The sequence below is a fragment of the Patiria miniata genome, unplaced genomic scaffold, assembly GCF_015706575.1.
Source record: "Patiria miniata isolate m_02_andy unplaced genomic scaffold, ASM1570657v1 HiC_scaffold_24, whole genome shotgun sequence".
Classification (NCBI taxonomy): domain Eukaryota; kingdom Metazoa; phylum Echinodermata; class Asteroidea; order Valvatida; family Asterinidae; genus Patiria; species Patiria miniata.
The window spans coordinates 19,943,233-19,959,989 of record NW_024037063.1 but is presented as its reverse complement, the minus strand read 5'-3'; the positions used below and the strand labels follow the sequence as shown (position 1 = coordinate 19,959,989).

General features: G+C 40.6%; 1 protein-coding gene across 3 annotated transcripts in view; it reads left to right on the top strand.

Annotated features, from left to right (window-relative positions):
• Window positions 1–2,181: 2,181 nt before the first annotated feature.
• The window catches only part of LOC119731585 (pleckstrin homology domain-containing family G member 5-like), a 63,465-nt gene continuing 48,889 nt past the window's right edge, over window positions 2,182–16,757 (top strand). For 2 of the 3 annotated variants that reach the window (XM_038204777.1, XM_038204775.1), the window contains exons 1-3: window positions 3,587–3,752; window positions 10,941–11,164; window positions 12,644–12,740. In XM_038204777.1, coding sequence (XP_038060705.1) covers window positions 3,715–3,752; window positions 10,941–11,164; window positions 12,644–12,740 — 359 coding nt within the window. In that variant the 5' untranslated portion in view covers window positions 3,587–3,714. Of the gene's footprint in view, window positions 2,635–3,586; window positions 3,753–10,940; window positions 11,165–12,643; window positions 12,741–16,757 lie in introns of those variants that run through there. The other variant, XM_038204776.1, reaches the window with a different exon arrangement.

Here is a 16,757-nt window from a genome sequence, read left to right as displayed (position 1 = left end):
TAGGACCCCGTTCCTATATAAGGTTAAAAGACTCACCAAAACAGCTGACTAAATGACACTCAAACGTGACATTCTGATATATTTCGTGACACATTTGAACAGTTGGCAATGACACCTTATCAGCAGGTTTAATTTTGTGGAGGACAGGGCTAAAGACGACGATGACAAACAGAAAATATATTAAAAAAGCAAGATGGCGAACTGCAAAAAGGTACGTAGGAAAGTCCTATTTTTTTTTTACATGAGGTGCTTTCAAAATTACAACTAACATGAGTTTACCTGAAGAAAAAAGACTTTTCTAGCCTGCAAAGGTCACTTTGGTACTGGACAGTCATCTGCAAAAGTCAGTTTTGGAGAACTCGTAAAAATAGAGGTGTCCAAAAGATAAGGATTACCAATATTTGACTATTGATTGAGTTAATAAGTTTGTCAAAAATTCGTTGGATAAACAACGCATGCGTGTAACGTACCTGATTCCACTGAATCTGCGCTCCGAGAGGGTGGCTTACCCGGGTGAGCCCCGAAAATGACGTCAAAGCTTATCGAACGGCACGGGGCTGACCCGCGTCGACCCGGGTGAGCTTAACGAACGCAGCCAAACTGCACTCAGTGAGGGCGCACCGTGCAAAGGGTGTGTGTTTATGGCACAATTGCCGCCAAAGTTGCCGCGCGCCAGCAAGTGCTGATAAATTGCGCCCCCTTTCGGCGGCTAGATTCGACTATTTCCATAGCGAACGTGGTAGAGCTAGTCATGATAAGAGGTCACCGTTTTCTTTTCCGGAGCGGGTTAAAGAGCAATCAATTTTTGTTGCGGAAGTGAACATCATCTGCATGGACATAAACTGTTGGCTCAGCGTTCATTGTAAAGAGCCACATTTTTTGAGCCACTTTGTTTTTAGCCACTTTAAGTCCGGCCGGAAGTCGGGTTCACTTGCGGGTGTGTTAGTCCGGATACTGCTGTTGCTAAGGGAAATGACGTTACAGCTGTCACCTGGTTGCCAGGCATAATTTATTTTTTGTTTACCTCGGAGTGAGTTCTGCAAGAGTGGAAGTCAGCCAGCCGGGAGTTTTATTTTAAAATAAAATAAACAAAGGCCCTCGCCATAGTATCAACAAACAACTACATGGAATGGAGAAAATAAAATGTTTGTATGGAGTCAATATTTTTGTCTGGAGTAGTCCTTAGCTATATGACGTAATTGAATGCTGACAGTCTAAACAAAAAAAAACACACCATGACTTTGATAATATTTAAGTCTAGACTCCTTTACCTTTGACCTCGAATGTAATATACAACATTTTGCTTCTGCCGTAATTTTCAGAAATGGATGGATTTGGGGGCTAGTATATTTTATAGCAAATATTGTTACACTGACATGTTTAAAGTTTTGTGATGGATGCTAAAAAAAAAACAAGACAAAAAATGCTGTTCTTGTAGACTGGCTCCCTGAAACGGAACAAGTATAGACGTCTGGGAATTGTCAGGTCAGGGAATCAGACTAGCTGGCTTGCACACTTTCAGTTCACGCGTACCGATTGAAAACAAAATGTTGGTAAAAAAACTGGGGGCAGTATTGGAACCAAAAAGTAACGATGGTCTGCAGACCATCGATGGATACAAAATTCCACTTTTCTTGAAATGGAACACACCCGGTGTCAACTGTCATGATTTCAAAAGATGCTTGAGACTACTATTATTCGTTACAGTCAAGTAAGGTATTTCATAATAATTTGGTAGTTTTGCTTTTTGATGTTACGCAAATGTTGTATATTACCTTTAAATAGTGGTGAAGTTTGGCCAATTTTGTCATTTCACAATAATTCTGATAAAAATAATAGCTTTAAAAAATCCCCAATTTCACCATCATGAATTGCCTACAAAAGTAATCCTAACCAAATTGTTTGCGGTTCATTTTGTTTTACAAATAAAAACAAAAATTTAAAGAGTTTTCTACAGTATGGAAAGTCATTTGCATATCTTGCGTATTACGGTAGCAAAGAAATGTTGATTGGTCAAAGCTGACGCACTTAATTAAATATCACTGCATATCTGCTACGCAATTGGAGGACCATTGAATGGCTGCGCAGTAGACGCACAAAACGGCGAACGATACCGAAGTCTGCGCACATCAGTCACCCCGAATATTTTCCTTGACCCGATGATGAATGAAGACTGACTTAATATTGCGTGAATTTACTTTGCTTTTTAGCATTTGTTTAGTCGTTGTGTGAAAGAATAGCTAGGCAGGCTCTGTGTGCAGCACCATCTCACAGTGCTACATGTACATGACCTTGGTAACTTTCCCATGAACCAGTCAACCAGGAAGTACATGTACAAGTTTGACAAATTTCCCGCTATGAGCTGCTAATCGTTGGGCCGCCTACTTGCATCCTGCATCATTCCAGAAAGTACTACCGTCACGATTACACAACAATTTCATTGCAGAAAGTGACCTCAAAATCTATGAATTGAGGTGCGTTTAGACACTGTATCTATCATCATAAACTGTTTTCCCAGCAGCAGCTACTGAGTGAATTGCCTGATAACCGAACCACCAGCTCAGCATTGTCGCGACAACTTTCCTTCAGGCAAAGTTTGCAGACGGCAGCTATGATCATTTGAATAACAATAAGGTAAGCTTAAATTCTAAAACTCCTTTCCCTATTCGATGGTCCATTACCATAATCCTGGCCCAATTTATCGACGGATCAGTGGCCGGGTAACTTTAGGGAATGTCCCTTTTCATTAGCTATAACGTCACTATGATGATCATCCGGTTGTTGCTGAAATGAGCCCGGCTCGGCCGCTCCGCTGATCCCGGGCACGCACCGGCACTGCACCATATGGTTTTTGCATCATTGCATTCCAGTTGCCCTCGAGTGCTAGTTTATTGTTGTGTTGGAAAACCGAAAAACAGTGACTGAGCAATAAACATGGGGAAAACAACACGCATATCAATAAGATAAAAAAAGAAACAATTTCACTTTGCCTCGATAAATTTCTTCATACTTAAAAACCACGGATCTGTTGAACTCAGTCTTTAAATAGAAACATAAAAAATGGAATGTGTTCATTAAGGCCTGCCCTGTATCACATGATTCTTCAACGCAGTATGTTTTCTTTCATGATATAAATTTTCCTGTTTTGGATTTCCGTCTGATCGTTTTTCCATATGACTTTCTATATTCACTGGAACCACTTGTTGATTACTTCATCAGTCTCGACGCAAAAGAAATCGGAAAAATTACTGCTCATCTCAAGTTCGTCACGCCCCGGCGGCCGGCCCCTCCCCTTTTTCGGTTGACTGGTCGGAAATTGCCAAGATTATTGTAAAACACAAATTCATCTTGGCATCTCAACAACGATAGCCCCCCCCCCAAAAAAAAAACACCGTTTCTTAAATGATAATCGACAATGTACCATCATGGTACCATTATGTGGGGGGTACGCCTATATTACGACGAGTAAATTCTCGAACTTTTCCCACAGCGTTGAGTCATAATCATTGAACCGTAAAGGATTATGGCACAAATGGGGGGTCGTAAATAAATTGGTTCCATGCATGGGGTACGGTGCACCATACACGTAGTACACGTACGTACGTACGGCGGGTCCACGCGCGCAATTCGCAATAAATGTCAAAGTGAAACTTCGGTCCTGTATGTCCTGTTATAATTTTGTACTTTTTGTGGTGGATTTGTAACGCGGAGACAATGGATCAAGTACCACAAATCACGGTGTCAGAATCAACGTAAGTCATTGTTGAGCTAGGGGTAATATATTTGGGGCTGATGTGTCGGGAAGTGTGAAAAAACTTTCGAAGTTTTGGGACAGGAATTACAACAGTCTGGTACCCCTTGCCCCCTGCGGTTGAGGGTCAAGGCAGCTGGGGTGGTGCGCCGTGCCTGGGAAGCGTTTCCCCCAGCAGGGTGTCCGGGTCGTGTCCGCTCAAAGTGGCTGTCTCGTGTAGCTTGCATCAGCTGTAAACGAAGGGGATGTTGCGGTTCCCTATCCGTTCTGTCATGATCCAACCCACTTCTCTTGCCTTTGCTCCACATAATTCACATTAGCACCATATTTGTCACTTCTTGTCTTGTCTTGATGAATACTGCACCAACTGACCAACACCCCTTCTCAGGGGTCACTATTTTATTAAGAGATTTTTGAAAAGATTTTAAGGATTTTCTTCAACTGATCTTAACAATTCAGTAGTCAGTTGTTGGAAGTACTACATGATCAGATGATGATCATGTGCCAGTTCAGGAATCAGGAAGAAAGATTCCAGACATAATTTTCCTTCCTCAATGCTGGGACTTTGTTTGGAAAGATTATGTAAAATGCACAACAAATAACTAAGTGAACATTCCCTTTATTGTGCACTTTATTTTGACTGTCCGTGACTGTTTAAATGGTAGCAGGGTATAAATTGTGAACTTCTCTCAATCGTTGCAACTAGCTGTATTTCAAATTTGTATGTTTAATTGTTCTGTGAGCACTCAGTGCATTTAAAAACTGTAGCTGAAATAAATTGCAGATTAGGCGATAGTGATGTATCATGTGTCAGAAACAGGATGTTGGCATTCCTTCCGCCATTACGTGCCAAGGTTTTTGTCTAATTAATACACATACACAAACCGAAGGGCTTGAATTGCAATTAAAAATCTACCAGACCACAAGCCCATATTACTGGCTCTTCATTTGCAAGACCACTGGATTTCTGCTACTGCGGTCGCCGATAATGTCCGCCCCCTTCAGCTCCGGCCATTAACTGTGTCTCCAGTGTCCCGAGCGGGTCTTAAAGGGACACTACATGTAGGTCCTGGAACAGCCCAATTGGGCTACAAAACGCGCTTTGAACGAGATGATGTTAATCGGAAATAACATTTAAAAGCAGGATATAAACATCCACACAACTGTCCTTTCAAAACTGGGCGTTTTTGTGTTATTCCTGTATTATGCGTGCGAGAACGAATTTCGGGGTCCACTTTTGCAACCCCATAAATTCAAGCTGTTTGGTTGCTAGTTGTGTTTTCATTCATTGAATTGAGTGTTCGCCTTTTGCGGACGTTGAAGAAACCATTTTTTTTGCATTGGTGATGGGTCACCGCGCGCTGTTCGCAAGACACAGAACGTGTTTATCGTACACTGAGAACGACACGAAAAACGTATTCGTACTCCGTCATGTCCGATGTAAACAAGCGGGGTTTTTTTTTGTCTTTTCTCGGGAACGGTAAGACTTTCAACCAGATGTTTGAAATAGGCTAAGTAGACAATCCAAAACATGAAATTTTAGAGGATTTCAGGACCTAGTGCCCCTTTAGTCGTACCATTAAAAACCGACCAAGCATGTATAGTTATTCCCATATTTAATTATCCAAACCCCTTAGTCCTTAGCCTGATTTACTAGGAACCATACCCATCCTGGCAAATTCCAACACCATATGCGAAACTTAACTGCACGCATATATTTCTGACTTTGATTCTGGAGGTGTGCCAACCCAAATGTAAAAGACTGTCAGTTTAGGGGTACTGTACCCATCCTGACAGATTCCAACAAAACATGCCGTTGGGGTTTGATGGGTTGAATTCTGTTAGGGTGAATAAGTTATGGAAATTAAAGTCATTATGATGTACATGTATGTATGTACGGTATAACTTAAAAGAACACGCATTCGTGGTAAACATTTTGTGGATGCAGACATGCAGGAATTGTTTTTACATTGGTTTATCTAGCTCCCAGACTTATGTTCTTGAAACCCAATGGTTCTTGAGTCTGGAGTGCTGAATGGTAACTCATAGCAACCAATGAAAACTGGTCCATGTTTTCATCGGATGACGCCATGCCGCCCAAACCTATAACATGATCACAAAAATGGCTCATGAGTTCGATATACCCGGTAGGGCCTAAGCTATGACTTTTTAATATAATTTTTTTCAAACTTAAATTTTTATTATTAATTTCTGGTAATGAAAACAAGGATTCCTCAAAAGTGCCCAAGGCACTGTAAGCCTTGCAAGCCTGAAAAAAAACCTGTAGAGAGAAGACAATGAAAAGAAATTACAGTTTAAGAGATGGGAGGAAAACCCCAGAAGAATATATTGGGGGAAACCCACGGAATCAGGCAGGGACTGAAAACCCAATCCACATGTTGGCCTAGGCGGGATTCGAACCCAGGTCACAGCGGTGGAAGGCGAGGAAAGTACCGCTTCACCAATCTCACTTTGACACTTTTGACATAATTGTATCAGTAATGATCGGTAATGTAAACAACTGAGTTGCGGTCACAGAAAGCATTAGACACATAATCGGTCTGACAGCAATCAAATCGACATTTGAAACCGTCAAACCTTGGTTTGAAAAGAACATTTGGTACTTCTGGTTCCACTTTTTGTACATGTAACAAAAGCTTTTTGCCCTTTCTGTTTGCCCTGTAAATTCTGACAACCTTTGCCGACTCTAAGCCTTAACACTTTCAGATCACACCTTCACAGAAAAAACAATATTTGAACAGTGTTGAATGCAGACCAACATTTACGGAGGAAATAAACAGTTTAAAAATAGTAACACACCTTGCTTTTCATTGAAATGTGGAGTTTTCATAAATTGCACAACTTTTCAGAAAGTTCTGTTAAAAAAGGTCACTGAAGCATATTAAATCTACAGTTATTATCACAAATACACTTACATAACACTGTAGGCCTACGTCTGTTGATGTGAAAAGTTTTGGAGGTTTGGCTTGTATTTCCAGGGGAAAAGTAATAAGGATTTTATGTACCAAAGACTCATAGGAGGCCTACTCCTAATTTGGGGGGTTATTATCCACATGGGAATGGCCATAAATCATTCTTTAATGGCTTTTCATCTTCATGAGCAAAAACGACGGTCCTAAAATGGTTCTAATCTGGAATAAACAACTATTGAAAAACAAGTTTGCCCTCCAGGGTAGAGAGATATTTGTGGTAAACAGTGTTTTACTCAAGGACGCTGGTATTGGAATGTAATGTCCTAGTTTTTGATGAACTTTTTGTTCATCTCTTTGCACAGCATTAGAATGGAAATGAGGCAGCATTCGTGAAACAAGTTACAAAATTACAACTGTTACATACCAAGTGTGGACACTCCCTTGCTTTCGTGTAGTTAAGAAAAAGCTCATTTTTACTCTCACTGTGAAAACACTTTCAACCCAATTTTTTTTCTACGATTCCCTTTAGTGTTTCTCTTCATTTTGCCACGGATAAACCTAACCCAAAAATGCCTCTAAACCTGTTTTCCAGAAATGGGGAAACACTGTGTGGACTTGCCCAAGTCCACACAACGTCGCCTCTACCTGGTTCATGTGATTTTTGACCTCTTTTGTTTGGAAGTCCACACAGTGAATGTAACGCTTACAATCCCGGGACATACCGTTATTTCGTTTTACCGTTTTGGATTTCCTCAGAAGCAACAACAGTAAACGAGCCATTGACTGTTTTGTCGTTTTACAGTTTTGTAAAACGGTCAAACGGTATTAAGTCACACAAAAAAAAATTACCTTTTTATTGTTTTTGTAAATTGTAAAAAGTAATAAACGGTTAGTTGCTTTATTTTTAGAGTGTTGTTTTACAAAAACATGACAATGTCAAAACGGTCAATAGTCTTGTCGACCATTTTTTTATTCAGGTTTAAGTTGGCAATTATAGCAATGCGGCACCTTGGAATATTAATGTGTCCTTGGGATCAAGTCACTGCCTGTCAAATTGCCCTCCTTACATTTATGTCGTTCTAGTTCTCACGACAGAATTTGAGAATATTGGCTATTAAAGAGCCGCGCTGGCCACTCCAATTTCCTTCAACATATCTGCAACTTCTTCGTACGTCTTACCACCCTGTAACTATTCTGAAATTTCCTCCATGAAATTTTCCAGCGCCATTTTTGTTTGCAACTCTTCAAGCCCCACCAACTGAATCGCAGTAGATGGGGGTCAAGGTCACGCGAGGAATCACACCGCGCATTAATTATGCCGAGGTAACACTTCTTCGTGCACGGCATGGTCCCCTCCAACCTCCTCCCCCTTGCCCACCGCCACAAAATGCACCACGGACTGTTAACTATGACACTGAAATAAAAAAAAAACAGTCTGTATTCAATACTGACCGTTTTGCTGTTTATCAAACTTATTTGTGTAAAACTGTAAAACAAAAATCATTGATCGTTATGCTGTAATGAAATTTACTAAACTGATAAAACGGAATAACCGTATTTATCTTAATACCGTTTGCCGTTTTACAAAACTGTAAAACGACAAAACGGTCATCGGTTCGTTTACTGTTTTTGTTTTTGAGGAAATCCAAAACGGTAAAACGAAATAACGGTATGTCCCGGGATTGCTTACCCATGTGTACAAATACAGTGGTTTAACCCTAACCTTCCAAAATCCACTTTGCAAAATGGAGGATTTTGCAGGATTGAGGCTATGTATGGCAAAACTGTGTTGCTGATTTCGTAAGATGCACTGTGTCAAGGTCTTGGGCCGGACCTTGTGTTGTTTATCAGCCATGCACAAGTTTAGGCTTACGGTACATGCCCATGTACCAGTATATTGTACTTGAAATCCTCCACACTGCTCCAGGTTGTCACTGGCTCTGCCTCAACATATTGACAGTGATTGCCGGAGGTTTTTGCAGGATTGAGGATGCTATTTTTACATGGAGGCAGTTGGAGGATTTTGCAGAATTGAGGTTACATCGTAGCAAAAATGCCTAGGGAGTTAGGGTTAATTGATTAATAAACTGCAGGACTTGCCATGCATGTGTGCGGAGGCATAAGAAAGGTTTTGGGGTGAAAAGTATTAGTAGTACCGGTAGTAAAGTCTGTAGTGAGCCAATTTAAGGCCAATCAGGCCAGACTTTATCTCTGGTTTCACTTTCAGTAGTGTGAAATGACCGAGAATATTTGTACTTCCCCCTGGATGGGATGCCAGTCCATCGCAGGTTACTCCCCAGCTAATGCCGGTACCCATTTATACTCCTGGGTGGAGAGAGGCAAGTGGGGGTAATGTGGCTTGCCCAAGGACACAATATGTCGCCAGGAGATGGATATGAACCCCTGACCCTGTGATCTCGAGTCAGGAACCCTAACCACTGGACCTTACTCCCAGCTCTGAATTTTCTTATTAAATACCAGTAGTAACTACACTCAACCAAAAAAGAAAGTCCCCCCCCTTCCCAATACTTTGTTGTCTAACTCAAAAACTACTGAGCACCTCTCACTCAAATAATGACTCATCAGCACAGAAATTCCTCAGCAATCCAGCCATACTCTTTATTTGGCACAAAACAGTGATAATGTGTACAAAATTATGCAATTTATGACAAATGATACTGAAAACAGTTGCACTTTCGTATACGTGCATGTTGGGGTTCACACTCATCTTGCTCGTATACATGTATGTACAAAAGTGCAACCTTTTTTCATAAATTGCATAATTTTGTGCACATTATCACTGTTTTGGGCCAAACATAGAGTATCCATGCTGGATTGCTAAGGAATTTCTGTACTGATCAGTCGGAGTTTGAGCAAGATGTGCCCAGCAGTTTTTGAGTTAGACAAAAAAGTATTAAGGGGGGACTTTCTCTTTTGGTTGAGTGTAGTATTAAAGGGAATTACAATGTACATCATTGGCTTTTGCTGTAATGAAATGAATTTTCAGGAATGAACTATTTGAGGGGTTAGTATAATAGATCAAATACACTGACATGTTTGAAGTTTTGTGTTCGAAAATGCTTGAAAAACCAAGAAAAACAAAAATGTTCAAGTAGTCTGGTTCCCTGACTCCACTAAAGACGAAATGGATCCTGTTCCGGAAAATTGTACGGTAAGGGAACCAGTCTCGCTGGCCTGCACCTGTTCATGAACATGTTGCCAATAGCAAAGAAAATTTGGACTGAAAAAAAATGGTGAATTTGGAGCAGTCGTTGAAAAATAGTTAGGTTTTTCATACAAAAATACCACTTGTCTTGAAAATGACTTTACACCAGGTGCCACAATTTTACAGGATGCTTTAGACTGTCATTTACCAACATCCTAGTAAGGTAGTTCCTAAAAATTTGATAGTTTTGTTTTTCGATGTTTGCAAATGTTGTACATTCCCTTTACCGGTACCTTTTCTGATGCGTGTTGTAACCATTTAGCATTGCCATGGAATTGTACCGAATGTTCGTTAAAAAGTGAAAGAGGGAAATTGCAGCAGGAAAAACCACAAAATTGTCAACTCAGATCATGAAGAAACAATGATTTGACACTACGAATAGCTACATGTATCAGCTTTCTAAGGGAAACATTTTTGAGGAAACAGCATGTGAAGTTATTCGCTATAATTTATAAAGAGAGATGCTCGGTCGGTGGGAATCAGTCTAGCCTGCATGAATTGTCTGGCCACAAACAATCAATGTTTCATTCAAAAGTGAAGATCTTTGTGTTGCCAGAAATATGGTAGTATTAAAGTAGTCTATTACTGAATGAGCCAATGTGGCCCATCAGGCTGGTGTTTATCTCCGGTTTCAAGGACAGAGAATATTTTTACTCCCCCTGGATGGGATGCTAGTCCATCACAGGTTACTCCCCAGCTAATGCCGGTAACCATTAATACTCCTGGGTGGAGAGAGGCAAGTGGGGTAAAGTGGCTTGCCCAAGGGCACAACATATGGCCAGCAGCTGGATTCGAACCCATGACCCTCTGATCAAGAGTCACGAACCCTAACCACTAGGCCACACTCCCCAGTAAAATAGTAATTCATTCAAATTTAAATTAAATTTTTCAGGGTGAAAATTAATCTTGTTCATCTCCGAACCTTTTTGCATTTTAAGACATAGTGCTTTTTTGGAGATTTCTTTTTGTTAACTTGTTCATGTTTCTCCATAAATAACCCCAAATCTATATATATATATTTTTTTCACAGACATCCAATGGATAAAACTGACACTGTGCACATCTCATTTGAAGAAGGACAGCAGCCTCCTAGCAACGACATGGATGCCGATCTCCATGACAATGCCCGCTCCTCCTTCATCTCCAGCTCCTCGGGGACGTCGGGAACATCCGACGAGTCGATCAACTACCGAGACTCTGTTATCTCGTACACCTCCATTGACTCCATGGACAGGCAATCAATTGCTTCAGAAGGTTCGTGTATACATTGTCAGTGCGAAGCTTATGCCATGCTTAGAACTTACGCAAAACAATTACGCGATAAACTTGGCGTAGCTGTGCAATGTTTTTAAACTAATTCAAACATCTTGGTAGAGGATGGTAACGGATAACTTTTACGAAGTCTGTTTGTGTCTGAGTTTTGTTAGATCACAAAACAGTTGTTTTGGAAAGAAAGTTGTCTGACTTTCTTCCAGAATCGTGCGGTGGCTCTAAAAGTTTTGTCACGGGTAAAATAGTAATTCAAGACATGGTGACGTCACGCTTTGTTTACATGGGCGCTTTCCTATGGGACCCGGGGGGGGGGGGGGGCGATTGATTGGCGTCCCCACAAGTAAACAAAGTGTGACGTCATAATGTCTTAGGTCTATTACTTTAAAAACAAGCTATGAATTTCTTGTATCAACCTTGATAAGTTAGAAAAATGACAGGCTCCACAAGAATCATGATTATTCAGTGAAATAGTCCATTTTCAGTCGCTAGGCCACAACCTATATACGCCACCTAAAATGATTGCGTAAGTTACGCCATAGTTTGTTGCGTAAGTTGTGGACTTATGCAATGTGCAACTTTTGTGAAATGTGTCATAACTGAAATGTTGGGCATTTCAACTTGCGCAATAAAATGTGGCATTAGTGGATTGATGCCATTGCGTGATTTTTGTCAAATCAACTGCTGAATACTTACATACTTGTGCATGTAGGACCTTTAACCAGTTCGCGCCGGAGGCCTTGATAATACGCACTGGCTGTTTTTGTACCCAGGCACGGCTGACGCATAAAGATGTCAAGAGTGCCGTCTAAACAAGCTAATCCCTTGTTCCTTTTGTACACACACCCAAACGTGTGTTCACTGTGGATCGTGGACGTCCTATTGTTCCTCTTTTGTTTGTAACTTTTTAGGGAGACTCCCATAGGTTTTGTACAGGACCCCAATTGTGGACGTATGCTGGGAATCGTGGACGATATTGTTCACTTTTGTTCTCCGGTATTTTTCGTCCACGGTTTGAAAAGATGAACACGTACACACAAAGTCTGTGTTGTCTGTGGAGGCTGACCGTTGTGCACAGCCTTTTGTTGTACAATTTACGTTCCACATACATGTATACCCCGTTGTATTGAAACATACAAGGTTTCGGCAAGAAATATTGCACAAGTACTGTTGAAATGACTTTTATGAATCAGTATTTGTGGCGTTTGCCTGTATATCAGAAGTTGGCTGGGAAATTTTTAATTTTGAAAATTTCGGCAAAATTATACTCGGGGCTAAGTGGTTAATAACACTGTGTATTGAGATTCCCAAAACTTAACAATGTGGTACAGAAAAAAAATCAAAACATTCAATAATAAAAAAAAAGGAAAACAAGTGTCAAAATCATTTAAGAACAAACAGTAACTATTTCCATATTTAGGGTTCATACTAAATATTCATATGTTTCACTGGTTTCCTGTTTAGCTGGTGGCCTGTCTCGCATTAATTCCACACGCTCAATGCCCCCGGAAAGGACCCACAATGATTCGGATGGATCCGAAGACGGCCATATGCTCATAAAGTAAGTACTGAAAAAGTTGATTCAAAACTATGAATTTGTGATTGTCATTTTAACTGTTTTGCCGCAATGCAAAGTATTTGAAACTTTTTACTGTTTAAAGTCAATGTTAACCCAAACTCCCTAGGCAATTTTGCTGGGATGCAACCTCAATCCTGCAAAATCCGCTAACTGCCTCCATGTAAAAATTGCATACAGCCTCAATCCTCCAAAATCATCCGTTAGGCCAATTTCTTGAATGTGGTCCTTGGAGGGGTGACCGCTGCCTCAATCCTGCAAAATCCTCCAGCAATCACTGTCAATATGTTGAGGCAGAGCCAGTGATATCCTGGAGCAGTGCGGAGGGTTTCAAGTATAATCCAGGCCTAAATTTATGCACGGCTGAGCATAAACAACACAAGGTCCGGCCTAAGACCTTGACACAGTGCATCCTCCAAAATCAACCGCACATTTTTGCCATATAGCCTCAATTCTGCAAAATCCTCCATTTTGCAAAGTGGATTTTGGAGGATTTGGGAAGGTTAGGGTTAAACAACAATAGTGTGATACCTTCTTCAATTTAAATGAAAGTAAGAAACTTTTCAAAAGTTATTTTGACGACACTTTTTGTCACTAATGTCATTGTCACTACTAAATGAGGTGACTTTTGTGAACTTTTTTCCCGGAACATATTGAGCTCATAAATATTTCTTGTGAATATGAGGCGGCATGCTTTATTTTTTACCTCGAAAGCCTTTGTTCATGTGTAAAACCATGACTCAAGGAAATGTAAGGTCAGCTGGTTTTCCTTTCCAAAAAAAATTGTTTTTTCTCTAGAACAACGCAAGCCATTGTTAAAATTGTGACGTGTATCCGTCAAAGTCCACCACATTTAACATTTTGCTGGTTTTGGGAAAGTTGAGTTCAACCACTATATGATTTATTTTAAACTTTTCTCCAAATGTGGTTAAAAAAAAAGAGTTTGCGGTCGGCTTTTTTCCCCCAGCCTGATGAGGAAGCAGAATGGTCCCTTTAAAAATGTCCTGGATGGATTTGAATGTCATACTGTAGAACAAATTTAAACAAATTGTAGAAGATTAGGGAATGAAAATTTTGATCTTAGCAGATTCTGTCTCAGCATTCTGATCTGTAGTGCAGTCAAGGACGAGCAGGTCCTCTAGATCTTTCACAAACTTCTGAATTTATTTTTATCATTTAGCGGTCAAATATTCTGCATCGGATAGATCTCCTTAAAGTTATTGTAGAGTAGATCATTATTTGCAGGTACTGGTATTCTAAAAGTAACTGACCAAAATATAGTTGAAAAGCTTACTTGGTTTAAAGATAGTAGTGGCACTAAACTCCCTGTGAAATTATTCTTTCTGGCATTCTGTCATTTTGAAGAAAGCAATAAAAGAAGGCCATGTGACACATTGTTGGCAAGTTCCGTTAGTTGTTGGTTTGTAATTTGGCGAATCCGTGAATGGGTGCATGCAAACGTTGACACAACAAACACGCGCTAGCGCGGTTGCTATTGTTTGTCGGTTCAGTGTGTGACATCGCGTAGCTGCAATCGGCTGATTGAGAATGTGTCCCAGATGCTGGTTTCGGGTGCAATTTAAAACACGACTCGGCACCTTTTGAATTTAAATCGAGATCCTAGAATATTGTTTTCTCGGGATATACAGCATTCACGGAGCCAAAACTTCATCATGTTAGCTGTTAAGCACCGGTCTTAAGATTTTGAGCACTTAGTTGCTTCAAACGAAGAAAATGCACAAATGACAAATGATACCCTATTTTTAAAAACAAGGGCTCAAATTAACTTGGGTTTTCCATTCATTTCAGTGGCATTTTCGGTTAAGTTTGATGTGCAGCCCAAGATTTGTTCAACCCTTGTTTTGTAACCACTGTACCCGGTACAGTACATGTTAAGTCAGTTGGTCAGTCAGTCAGTTCATCGACTCAAACCAGGCGTGGCTTGAGAAGAGCACAATGCCTGACATGCCACACATCATGGTCGCCTATACAGCTGGACAGCCCTTCCTTGGTGTCGACTTCTGCGTCTTCCATCAGGACCTTGTCCATCGTCTTCACTGATCTCTCCCCCCCCCCCCCCCTCGGATAGCCCAGATCATCCTGATATGGCACCCATCAAGGGACTTGACTAAGGACTTATTGAGGGTACATGTTAATTAACTCCCTAGGCCTCTTTGCTAGGATGTAGCCTCAATCCTGCAAATTCCTCCATTACTTCTTGAATATGGTCCGTGGAGGGGTGACCACTGCCTGAATCCTGCAAAATCCTGCGGCGGTGACTGCAATATGTTGAGGCTTGGCCAGTGACATCCTGGAGCAGTGTGGAGGATTTCAAGCATAATCCAGGCCTATATTTATGCATGGCTGAGCAAAAACAACACAAGGTCCGGCCCAAGACCTTGATAAAGTGCATCCTACGAAATGAGTAACGCACTTTTGCTATGTAATCTCAATCCTCCAAATTCCTCCACTTTGGCAAAAAGGATTTTGAAGGATTAGGGTTAGAGTTTAGCTCCTTTGTTAATCTCCCTAGCGAAGAATTGAGGTTTTTTTTGTACCAAGTACCGGTACATGTAGACCAGTCGTGATTACTGTTCGTGTGTTAAGTGCAAAATTTCCTCTTCCAAATCTTTTTTTATTTACAACGTACATGTATACTTCATACATGATCTGATACACCGTGCTCTCTGGAGACATGCACACAATAGGGAACAAAAGATTGTATACGTCTCCACAGGCCAATTTCTATAGATGAACACGTCTCCACAAGGTTTTCACAAAATATATGGATTTTCCGCCCCCCCCCTAAAAATTTTGAAACGAAAAATTTTGAAACTCGACACATGCATAGAGCAACTCTTCCTAAACATACCCAAGAAATTTCATGACTATAGGTCAAAGGGTTTTGGAATTATGGCTAATTAATTATTCATATGTACGAATGGCAATTCTGCTCTGTGTACACGACGTATATGCGAAAATTCAGTTTTCATGGCGCGTAGCGCCGGAAAATTTTTCGCTACGCGGCAACCCGTGATCCGATTTTTATGTTTTTGGTATCAAAAGATGCGCAAAGCTCGAGGCTAAAAAGTCATAAAAGCTCGGGTCGCGAAAAAATTTTTTTGAGGCTATCACGGAAAATGTTGAGGGGGGGGCGGATTCCACCCCCCCCCCCGGCCCCTTTAGGGTTAAAGTAAAAAGGCGTACATATCTTTTGTTGGTTACACATTTTGCGTCTGGCATTTCCTTATATTTTGTTTGCATTTTTTTTGTAGACAAACTGTATCTACTGTTCGTATGTGGTGCAAAATGTCGTCTTCCAAATCTTTTTTATTTACAATGTACATGTACACTTCATACATGATCTGATACACTGTGCCCTCTGGAGACATGCACACAATAGGGAACAAAAGATTGTACACTGCACTCAACTGGTTGGCCATGTTGGGCAGAAAAACCCACTATTGTTGCTGAACTGTAGTTTCAGAAACCCTTGACATGCATGCATTACTACCTGTATGCATCAATACAATGTATACGTGTACAATGAATGTATACATTGTAGCACATCTGCCATTTTTCCTGTTTATGTACATTCGTTATATTTTTCCAAAACCTGGTTCTGCCAGGTTTAGGAAATGAGTAGCATGTCTCTTCGAGGAAGTGAAAGAAAAAAAAACCCCGCCCATATTGTTGCAACTTGTTTGTCACTGTCAAACTTGTGACCTGCCTTTACAGAATGTGGATAATGGTCTCGTGCATTTATAACGCATAGCACAGGTGTGCCGCTATTCACCTGATTTGAATATGAATGCTTGAATACCAAAATCTACAGGTGTATTCTATTATTCATGCACTTGTGCTGTAGAGTGGGTTATCTATTGGGTCAAGTATGCACATGTATATTTGCTGGTATATTGCCTACTACAGCAATAAATGCATGTTGCTACTGCTATTGGAATTACTCATTCAATTATAGCAAGTGGTAATGGTTTCAAAGTT